This window comes from Danio rerio, chromosome 6 (genome assembly GCF_052040795.2).
Source record: "Danio rerio strain M-AB ecotype USA chromosome 6, GRCz13ab, whole genome shotgun sequence".
Classification (NCBI taxonomy): domain Eukaryota; kingdom Metazoa; phylum Chordata; class Actinopteri; order Cypriniformes; family Danionidae; genus Danio; species Danio rerio.
Window position 1 is genome coordinate 12,232,723 of NC_141026.1, and position 12,410 is coordinate 12,245,132.

General features: G+C 33.9%; 1 protein-coding gene across 4 annotated transcripts in view; it reads right to left on the minus strand.

The window, feature by feature from the left end:
- The window catches only part of pcnt (pericentrin), a 102,044-nt gene that overhangs the window by 39,061 nt on the left and 50,573 nt on the right, over nt 1–12,410 (minus strand). For 2 of the 4 annotated variants that reach the window (XM_087255041.1, XM_087255039.1), the window contains exons 26-32: nt 12,031–12,248; nt 9,994–10,156; nt 8,146–8,337; nt 3,826–4,058; nt 3,588–3,707; nt 1,444–1,464; nt 84–320 (exon numbers count right to left, since the gene is read on the minus strand). In XM_087255041.1, the coding sequence (XP_087111167.1) occupies nt 84–320; nt 1,444–1,464; nt 3,588–3,707; nt 3,826–4,058; nt 8,146–8,337; nt 9,994–10,156; nt 12,031–12,248 (1,184 nt within the window). 4 annotated transcript variants of the gene reach the window in all.

The window sequence follows — 12,410 nt, forward strand, 5'->3', positions numbered from 1 at the left end:
AGAATGTGTCTGAAATGCTTCTGTAGTTAAATCAAGCTGTGTCATATTAGTGAGGCCCTACTTGTGTGTGTATTTTTGCACACCTGTGTGAGCTCCTGAAAGTTCTTGCGTCCTTTCTGAAGTTCTTGCTCCAGCTGTGTTACAGTTCGGCTTGCCTCTGCACAGCTCAGCAACGCCTGCTCCAGCTCGCGGATACGAGTTGCCAATTTTTCAATTTCATCATTGCGCTCTTCCACGTCACGCTGGCACTGCTCTTTTGCTAATAATAGGACACTGTAGTCTTCCATTTTGTCTTTGATCAGAGCCTGAAGACTTTCCACCTGAGCAAAAAAGACACCAAGAAAGTCAAATGCATAGAGAATAATGACCATTAGGGTATGATGAAAAACATTAAAGAAAGACTCCACTTTATTTAGAAATAGGCAAATTTTTAAAATCAGTTAAACAGTTTTAACCTTTATTAATCCATTCAGCCAATCTACAGGTCTGCGCTTTTAAAAGGGGAGCACGTTTAGCTTACCTTAGCATAAAACTTTGAATCACATTAGACTATTAGAATCGCACTTAATCAGTTCTCAAAAATAGATTCCAAAATATTTCCATTTAAAGCTTGTCTTGTAATTACAAGTTTTTACACGAGTAATAATACAAATAGTAGTTTTTGTACACAAGTAATTCCAAAAAAAAAAAAGAGAAGTTGCTATTTTTAAGGCTGATATGGCAAGGAACTATACTCTCATTCCAGCGTAATTATAAAGGAACTTTGCTGCTGTACAATGGCTGCAGTAGAAGCAATGGTATTACGCAGGTGCTGCGTAATATCATTGCTAATGGTCTAATCCAATTCAATGATTTATGCTAAGCTAAGCTAAAAGTACTCACGCCAGACCCTGAAATTGGCGAAATGGATTCAAGTATGGTAAAACACAATTGTTTAACTAGAGGGAAGTTGTAAAATTCTATTTCTATTCAGTCTATTTCCAAAAAAAGTGGAGTGTTCCTTCAAGTATTTGGATACAAACACCAAAAATGAATGTTGTAGTATACGTCAAGCAAGCAACAACAAAAGTAATACAAAACAACACTTCTGCCAAGAATAGATACATTTAAGGGGGTCACAAGATAATCCTAAAAGGAATGGGCAGATGAGCTGAGGTGAACAGTTAAGGCGACAAAGTCATTCATTCAGCAGCTACAAAAGTAGTAAGCAGACATTTTATAGGACAGAGAAAAAGAATGTGTTTTGGCGTGGGAGGACAGAAGAGGAAAAAAAACAACAACATTAACAAAAGACATGACTGATGTACGGTGTATAAATGGAAAAAGCTTTGAAAAACAAGACAAGACCATGACTGGACAACGTCCATCACATGCTCTACTGTCTAAGCCATGCAATATCAGCTACAGAATCAGCACATTCATGGCTACTGCTGGATTACATACCTGAATAGCCAAGTCCTCAATCTAGATTTAGTTAGGGAGAAAAAGAATAGCATCTAAATAAGCAGTCAAATCATTCAGAGATTAGACCCAGACAATATGTGAATGGCTTTTGTTTCATTGCTAGAGTTTGTGAGTAATGAGGTTTGGAAGAGGAGTGGGTTTCATACATTTATATGTAAAAAGAGAAAAAAAAAACCTGCTTTAGCCTAAATCAATTTCCACAGCATCATGAGAATACTAGAATGCTTAGTCAAAACACTTACATAAAATAATTAGACAACATTTTCATAAAAGTAGTAAAATAATATAATAAATAAAATCAAAATGATTTCCTGTTTTAAATCACCATTTAAGCAAACAAACAATTGTAACGGTTACAACATACAAAATAGCCACTTTATATCTATATATTATATAAACTAAAAAGCAGAATTTCTATGACATCTAACGAACAGAAAAACAAACAGCTTTTGTGCTTTTTATAACAAAAATATTTAAGCATGAATATAATTTAGAATGACTTTAATAACCAATACGAGAACAACAATGGCTATTTTACCTTATTTTTCTCTAAAAATCTGAGGTCAAATTATCCATTGTTGTTCTCATTTTAGCTATTTACAGTTTATGGTTGTGAAGTGCTTCCTCTCCCATATTTTATTGCTCGATAGTAGTTTTGCTAAATTTATTTTTAGCTTGTCAACTACTTTTATAACACAGTGTTTGAAGTGGTCCTTCTGATGCCTGGCATGATAGCCTTAGTATACAAGTACAGCTTGATGACTGACTTAAATTTAATATGAAAATATCAATTAAAACTAAATTAAAAGTTGAAAAATAGCCTAAACATACATAAAAATACAAGTAAAATAAAATAAAAATTAAGAAAATAAAATTGATTAATGAAACCTAAATGAGGCAAAACAAAAATTCCTGGTATTCCATGGCTTGGAATTTCAAAAGGCCTGTTCCAGACATTGAATTATATATATTTTTCTTTATGACCAGGGGTGCAACTGCACATTCACTGATGAGTATGCAGCTTCAACTTTTGCGCGCCCCCCTTCAATCCAACTATATTTTATAACAGGCAAGTGATAAAATGTGGAAAATATTTCCATCAATAAATTAAAGATATTTTACTTAAAGATATCAATATGCTTCAAAAAATACAGTTTCACAGTTCTGAACACAACTGAAATAGTATGAAGTAGTAAAAGGTATAATTACATTAAGCATGTTACGTCGCAAAGAAATGCATCTCATACTACCAGAAAAAAAAATTTCTCAGTTTAATTTTCCCTCTCTAAATGATTATAGCACCTTGACTAGCCTTGCTTTTGGACTTTTTGTACTACATTTGTCAAAACAAAATGATAGACATGGGAGTCCTAAAGGGCAAAAGAACATTGCAATTACTTCTCACATGCATACTGTGAGAAAAGTAAGGTCTGTCTTTGCAAGAACAATTGACTGAAACTGCAAAAAGTGAAATAAAAAAAGACTGTCAAATGTTTAGTGTAAAAAAAAAACAGAAACAAACTGTGTGAAATGTTCTATTTAATTGAAATGTTATAACTTTGTTTGTAGCTAAAAGTAAAATAGTTGAGCAAAGAAGTTACCAAAAGGCCTGATGAATTAATATGATACATAATAAATTCATAGAAACATGCATATGGTTTAAAAAAATGGGGGGAGGGGTGGAATGATTTCTTTATTTAATAAAATACAATATTATATGCATATAAAATGCTAAAGAAACATTATTAACAAAAATATATATATTATTTGAAACTTTTAAAATAGATAATTTCAAAAATAGTTTTGGCACAATGGCGCCCCCCATGTGTGGCGCCCCTATGCGCCGCATATACTGCATACCCCATTTTTGCGCCACTGTTTATGACCTATAGGAACGCTGAATAGAACAGTTCTTTACAAATCCAAAAGCAAAGCATAACCTGACCTGTACCAGGCATTATATGGTTATAGAAAATTTTTCTAAGAGGGAAGCTTCTGCTTATCTATTTTGCTGACATACATTTGCCACATTTTGCAATTTACAATAAATAAAATAATCATAATTTTAAAAATTAGACTGTTAAGATGGTCACATTTCTTAAGTTTTCAGCATTAAACCTTACCCTTTGACCCTTGCTGTCCACCGATGCATGTCCTTTAGACGGATGTTTCAACTGAGCTTCCAGATTCTTGATTTCCTGCTGAAACTCATCCCTTTCATGCTCCCGTTCTACCGCTTGTTCCTGTAAAAAACAAGATTAAACTAAGCTAACACCAAGTCTGTTTTGTAAAACTGCTGCCAAAACTATCAGGGAGTCAAACGTCTGCACAGAACCTGAATGAAGCACTGAACAAACTCACGTCGATGAACTGCCGGTTATGTTTGAGCTGTTTCTCCAGAGCATCAATGTGTTGCTGCAGGTCTTCAGTCTGCAGGCGGTGCTGTTCCTCCAGCTGATGCGCACGGCTCTCCTGCTCCTCCAGGGCCTGTTCCAGCATATGCAGACGGGACGCCAAGCCACCGCGATCCTTCTCCGCCTGCCGCTGAACTTCCACACACTCCTGCCCGAGACGCTCGGCCTCCGCCAGAAGAGCTGCAAAGAGCCCACAGAACCAGTGAGAAAAATGTGTAAAGGAGTTCATGTTTCAACAAAACACAATGAAGCATTAAAATGCAAACATGCAAGAGAGCTTTGGATCATTTGTGCATTCTCAACGCACAAATAAAAAAAGCACAGCAAACTGGATTGAGTAGAAACTGGCAAAGAATTAAAAGTCAAAAGAAAACTCAGACCTTCAAAATGATATTTGTACAAGTCAGGCTGCAAAAAAAGGTAACATTAAAGCAAGAACGTTAATGAAACAATTTCTAGGAGTGTAACAATGCACTCAAGTCACCTTTCGATACGCATTTCGATACTGAACTCCCGATACAATATTTTTCTATATTGTATGCTATAAAACAAATCAGACACTCAAAACAAAACACACTCAAATATTAAAATGAAACCATGTAAAAGAGCTTTGAATCATTTGTGCATTCTCAACACTCAAATAAAAAAGCACAGCAAACTGGATTGAGTAGAAACTGGCACAGAATGAAAAGTCTAAAAAAAAATTAGACCCTCAAATGATATTTGAACATTTTTTTAAAAAAGATTACATTAAAGCAAAAATGTTAATGAGAAACTAATTTCTAGGGCTGTAATAACACACTCAACCCACGTTTCGACACACATTTCGATACTGAACTCACAATACGTTATTTTTTCTATATTATATTAGGGCTGTGCCAATAAACATTATATTGAATTGCTATAAAAAATTTATTTCAACAACAATGAAGTTTTAATATCTGAACAAGTTAGGCTGCAAAAAAAAGAGATTACATTAAAGCAAGAACAATTCAATCCTGAACTCTAGAGAATATTTTCTCTATATTGTATGCTTAAAAAAAAATAAAATAAATAAAAACGACCTGAAACACTCAAATATTAAATGCAAACATGTAAGAGCGTTGAATGATTTGTGCATACTCGATGAACAAATAAAAAGCACAGCAAACTAGATTGAGTAGAAACTGGCAAAGAATGAAAAGTCAAAGGAAAAGTTAGACCTTCAAAACGATATGTGAACAAGTTAGGCTGCAAAAAAAAGTTACATTAAAGCAAAAATGTTAATGAGAAACTCATTTCTATGGGTGTAGCAATGCACTCAACTAACGATTCAATATGCATTTCGATACTGAACTCACAATATGATATTTTTTCTATATTGTATTAGGGCTTTGTTAATCAACAATATTATATTAAATTGCGCTAAAATTTGTGTCAACAACAATAAAGTTTTGATATCTGAACTAGTTATGCTGCAAAAAAAAACATTAAAGCAAAAACGTTAATGAAAGAATAAATGTGTAAATGCACTCGTCACAATTCAATGCTGAACTCACGACACAATATTTTCTCTATATTGTACGCAAAAAAAAAAAAGACACTTAAAACTTAACACACTCAAACATTAAAATGCAAGCATGTAAGAGAGCTTCGAATAATTTTTGCATTTTCGTTGAACAAATAAAAAAGCACAGCAAACTAGACTGAGTAGAAACAGGCAAAGAATGAAAAGTCAAACGAAAAGTTTGACCTTCAAAATAATATTTGAACAAGTCAGGCTGCAAAAAAAAAAAAGATTATATTAAAGCAAAAACGTTAATGAAAAACTAATTTCTAGGGGTGTAACAAATGCAATCAACTCACGTTTCGAAACAAAGTCAAACATTATTATCTCTAAACAAGGTACAAAAAAACTATTTTACAATAATATGTAGGCCTGCTGCTTAAAATGCTACATTTTGTGAATACTTAGAGTGGTGGACTTGAATGGACTTTAAATTGGGGCTGGTCTTTAATGGACAGGACAGTGATGACCATCAATACAACCATTATAATTCTTAAGATGAATTCTTTACTCTAAGCTTGAACTGCCATAGACTACATATAAATAGGTCATTTTCACTGGTAAAATCAGACATTTTTCATTACCAGAATAAAGGCATTTATTTGATCTACAGGAAAGCAGCATGTACATTACTGTGTTCACTATGAAAAAAATAAACTATATAAAATGCTTGAAGCGATCATAACTCTAATTGCGATATGATCATTTAAATGTGTATCACTTTGCAAAGTGAAGCTCCAGAAATCACCGCTGAAATCAGTAGGTACAGTCATGGAGATTTAAAAAATAAATAAAAAATAAGTTTAATTAAAATAAACCTGAACCACATAAATCATATGTACTACAAGTGGGTCCAGATCTTGTGAAGCTCCAGATCAGTTATTCACAGCCTAGGCAAACGCTTCCAAACACACAGAATTAGGCTTCATTCACTAGCGCATCCTTTCTCTCTTTCTCTGTGGTCAAACAATCTAGAAATCACCGCACGGGATTTCACAGCAACGAAATGTAAATATCACGAGTGTAATTGTTTACATCAGCAATTTTTATTTCACGATTTCTGGTTAGTACGATGTATCGTTACACCCCTACAAAATTTTAAAGAACAGTTTGCAAACTTCATCTGAAATGGACGCATTTAGTGGTTAATTTTGTTTTAAAATCAAATATATACATCAGCCTTGGATTATAATAACAAACCTGTCTCTTCCTCTGCATCAAGGAAGCCTACAGAGCAGAAAGAATTTGTAGGATGAAACCAGCTCCATCAAAAGCACACAAACCACTCATTTACAACTCCATCACAAGTAAGCAGTATTGAACAAAAATCTTGATATTTTTCTAGGATTTGTATAACTTATAAAGATATACTGTATGCAGCACATGGCATAATCTTTGGTTTATGCTAGTTAAATTTAGCATTTGAAATTACTCTAATAAAATGAGCATCAACAAAGTCCAACTCAGGACTACAGAAGAGGCACAGTTTGTTCATATGTGGTGCAATTGACATGTATGCAGATTGACTGATTGATGCAGCTCAGAATTGGGTTTAAAGAGATTGCTCACCCAAAAATGAAATTTCTCATCATTTACTCAATCAACTGGTTCCAAACATTTACGAGTTTGCTTTGTTTGTTGAACAAAAGAAGTTACTTTGGCTACAGATTTCTACAATTTTTCATTGACTTGCAGAGTAGGAAAAACAAATGCTATGGACGTCTACTGAGTAACAGGTTTTCAGCATTCTTCAAAATAACTTCTTTTGTGTTCTACAAAAAAAAGAAAACCTAAAGTGGTTTGTGATGTGACGGAATGGTCAAAATCAATAATATAATCAATAAAAAAATAAATAAAAACTTTACTGATATATTTATTATGATACAATCTTGCTTTTGGTTACTTTCGATATTGTTTTTTTTCTCTCTCCCACTCTCTTCTCACCAGTATGGAGATGAATAATAATAATAATAATAATAATAATGATGATGATGATGATGATGATTAACAATCTTGTTTTGATCAAAAAAATAAGATTACATTAAAAAAACTAAACTAATTTAGTGCAGTCCTTTTTGCTGACGTACCAGGTATAAGCATTATAATGTTCAGTTATTTTTTCCCTATTTACTTTATTTGCATACTTTTAACTGTGGAATTTGTTCCCCAGAGTATCAAAAAATGGTATCGAATATCAATATTTCTCAAGGTATCGAATCAAAGTTGGAAATTTCAGTATTATGACAACACTATGAAGGGAGAGTAAATGACGACAATTTTCAGTTTTGAGTGAACTATCCTTTTAAATGCATAAGAATAATGTAATTTATGAAAAAAAATAATAATTCTACAACTAAATAAAACTTTAAACTACTATATTATAGATGACCCACATTGCATAGACACCTCTTCAGTGGGGCAGTCTAAGATGTACTGAATGACACTATTACATAAATTACAGAGAATTACACTACAGAACAGTCTATCCCAACCCTGTTCCTGGAGACACACCAACAGTACATATTTTGGATGTCTTCCTTATTTGACCCATGCATTTGAGGTTTTGATGTCTCTTCTAAGATTCCGATGAGGTGATTCAGGTGTGTTTGATTAGGGAGAGGTTGAAAATGTGTACTGTTGGTGTGCGTTCAGGAACAGGGTTGGAAAACACTGCTATAAAACATCATTTTAAAGCACAGCCGTAAGCCCTTTCTCTCTCACCCTTCTCAGTGTTTCCAAGGTCGGCAGTGAGGGCTTCTCTTTGGCGCAGGAGAAGAGTGTGATTCTCGCCGATCTGCTTTAGCTGCATGCGTGCGCTCTCCAGCTCCTCTGCCAGACGCTGCTCCTGCGTCTCCTTCTGCTGAAGCACCTCCTCCAAAGTGGCTTTCTCAGCAACGTAGCCCTCTATCAGACCTAGAGGCAAATGTACAGTTTTTTAGTACTTTAGTAGAAGATTTTTTTCAATACTTTTTTGAACAATAGTTTTAATAACTAATTTTTAATAACCGATTTCTTTTTTCTTTGCCATGATGGCAGTACATATTATTTTACTAGATATTTTACAAAATGCTAGGTTAATTGGTCAAATGATTGCATAATGATGGTTTGTTCTGTAGCCAATCGAAAAGAAAAATATTGCTTAAAGGTGCTAATAATATTGCTGTTAAAATGTTTTTTTTTCATTATTATTGAAAACTGCCCTTATTCTAGCTGAAATAAAACAAATAAGGATGCTTTTACACCTGTAGATCAATTGGTTTGTTCTGTAACAGGGAGTAAAATTGTAACAATGTTGCTTTTTGTTCTTGTTGTGGTTCGCTTTCACACAGCAAAGTTTCTAAACAGACCAAAATAATTAAAGTCATGTGCGAGTAAACTCTCCTCACATTGGTCAGAGACCCACTGATTCCACTCAGCTGTCATAAGTCGCTATTTTTTAAAGTTTTAGTTTTGGCCTTTTTGCCTTTAAGTGGATAGGACAGTATTTCAGACAGGAAGCGAAGTGGGAAAGAGAGATGGGGTAAGGACGGGAAATGTCCTTAAGCTGGGATTCGAACTCTGGATGCCCTGAGATGCTACTGCACCATACGTCAGTGCGGTAACCACTAGGCTATTGTGCCAACATACGTCACTATTTTAAATTTATGATGATGAGCAATAAGACTTGAGCAAAAGTTCGTAATTTTGACACCCACAGACAGTCACCAAATATAAATCAGAGGTAAGACTCTCTCATACATAGCCTCATTTCAGTTGTCAAGGGTTGTTAAAATCCATCTATTTAAATCAAACAATCGATTTTTAAAAATGTTAGCTAAAATTATTCTTTATAGGCTTACATTATAGAGAGAAATAACAGATGAACCGAGACTGCAGTCAGATCATGAAGCAGATCAATGTTGATCTTTCTGTCGAGGTCTCAGTGCAGAAATGAACAAAACAACAGGCCTAATGCAAAATATTATACGATTAAAACATGGAAAAAATATTAGATGGTAATTTCGGTCAATTTGTCTCATGGATAAACAGCTTTCGTTATCATTTCAACATGCTTTTACTTTCGTATTTGATTTGAAACGCAGATTTACCAGTAGGAATGACATCCCACTCTACTCGTAATTCTCTTTTCATATAGCCATATATATAGCTAATCCATATCTATAACACACTGATGTAGTTAGTTCGCTGGATCGTATTGCTTTCTTAGTACAATCGATTCAGGTGGTCTCGAATAAATTGTTTTGGCGCAGATCAGAGCACGATTGCGGGTTTCATATATGCCAAACCAACTGCACTAACTGGGCAAATGAGCCAGGTTCCGAAACAAACATATAGATGTGAAAGCTCTCTAAGACTATCTTTAGAGTAAAAAATATAATAGAAAATACTGTGAAAAGTTCCATGCTTTGTTTAACATCATTTGGGAAAAAAACAGGAGGGCTAATCATTTTGACTTCAACTGTGAATGCATACAGGAAAGCAAATGAGTCACAGAAGTGACTGACACTAGAGGAGAAATATGCAGATATGAACCATCTGATAACAGAGTGTAAATACAGGGGTTCTGACCTTCAGCCTTGTGAAGCTCCAACTGTAGCTGGCTCTTCAGACTGGCCTCGTGATCAAGCTGCTCTAGGAGCTGAGAGTTCTGAAACAGCAGAGACGCTCCGGCTTCGCCTCCATCTCGGAATCGTTCATTTAGTACAGCCTGCAGACTACACATCTGCTCCAGCTACAGCAGAGAAACAGAGGAGGAGGAGGAAAAAAAATAGACAAAGGTAAATCGGTTAATAAAAAATTAAAAGTCATTTTCAGGGTTCCCTCACTTTCAGAAATAGCAGATTCAAGGACTTCTTCTTGAAGCATCATTATTTTTTAAATCAAGCACCTTTGTAATTTATTGCCAAATAGTCTTTAGTGGATTTAACATTTCAAATACACTTAATATTTATGTTAAAATGTCAAAGTAATTTTCAAAAATGGACCGGTTCTAAAAAGTCATGCTCCAAATAAATTGCAATACTGGTAATATTAAATGTGGTTTTTGAAATATTGATCAAATGAGTGTTATTTGTTATTTGTTTCCGTGTAAGATTTAAATTTTGATTATAAATTTATCAATAAATAAATAATTTAAAAAAAAATTATTAGTTATTAGCTTTTTTTGTTCTTTTTTTGACAATCAAGTACAATGGCTGAAATAAAAACAAATACAGGTCCTTGAAAGTGCTTGAATTAAATCGGAAATTAAACTGTTTATTTGTTCATGTACTTTCCAGGCCTTGAACCCATAAGTCTGAAATTCAAGTACTCTCAAGAAGCTTGGGAACCCTGATTATTAATACTTGAATTGTAATCTGAATTTCTAACAGTACATTTTTTCGGTAACACTTTATTTTGATAGTCCATTTGAGTATTAGTAGTCTGTCTGCTTAATATCTGTTGATACAGACATTCAACAAACATCTAACTGAATATAAGAAACTTTGCAAGTACATGTCAACTTACACTAACCCTAACTGCAACCTAACCGTCTACTTATAATGTTATAAGAATTGCAATGTAACTTAAATTCAACAAACAAACCATCAAAATAAAGTGTGACACAATATTCTATCAGATCTGATGCATTGACAGCAAGGTTATTGGTAACTCAAATCAAAACCATTGTAAAAAGATGCTGAATAAAGCTGAAATAGAGAAAAATGAAATTAATTCTAAAAATCAGAAATGCTTTATTGGGAACAGTGTGAAAATGATTGTTGTTAACGTTTATGAAAAAATGATTGAAGTCAATAAACATTTAAACACCACAAAGAAAAACTTTATAATATACAAAAGAGTTATTCTTCACATGAATTTTCATATTTCACATGCTATTTTGAACCTTTACACAAGTAAAATTGATTAATCATTCAAATAATTTAATATAATGTATAAGAGTTTGTTAATTTATATGTATTAATTTAAATCTATAATGTTTCATGCTCAAATCAGCTACTGAAAATTCAGTTGCCAACAAAGGAATAAATGACAAAATCAAAATGAAAAGTGTGATGAACTATGGGTGGAAATTAAAATAAATCTTTGTGTAAACCCAACATTTAAACAGAGTCTGTCCATAAAGGGATAGTTCACCCACAAACTAAAATTTGCCCAATTTACTTATCCCCAACAGGTTCAAAGCCACATGATATTCAATGATATTTTAAAGAAAGCTAGAAATTGCTAAGCATTGACTTTCACAGAACATAAAACAAATACTATGGAAGTCAATGATAAACGCTTTCCATCTCTCTTCATAATGTTTTCTTTTATGTTCAACAAAAGAAAAAAAAAAAACTCAAACTGTTTTGTGACCAGTGAAAGGGGAGTGTATTTCAGTAAATTCAGATTTGGGTAAACTGTCCCTTTTAATATTAAAAGTGCATACTAAAAGGTTAAAACAAAACCACAAAAATATATAACATGGATCATTAACTTGGTCACCTCCCTACAATTGCTATCAATCACGTTAAATATCTGTAGCCATGCATACCATCTACTCCACACAATAGACACTGTATGCAAATCCTGTTATAATCCGTTGGTTTGTAAGTGTAGCACCTGTTGCGAAGACTCTGAAAGCAGCTCCAGTAGTTTATCGACAGAGGTCCGCAAACGTGTGCAGGCTCCTAACATGAGCTCCTCTCCTTCTGCCTCCAGCTCACCCTCCGGTCCAGAGAACACGCTCTCACAAAGCCTCTGAGACAACTCCGACACCTCATCCACAGCTGAAGACCACACGCTACAGTCAGTCTCCGCTTCCACACCAGTCGCCTCTCCTGGAAAAAACAAAAACACAAAAAACTTGATAAATTCACTGTTAAAAATTCAGTTTAAAATCAACCAAACATGCTACATATGAAAGAGAACATATTTGTAAATACTTTAAGCAATATACAGGTTATCAAGTCAAATTTAAGACTTAAGACCTTTTTAATGAA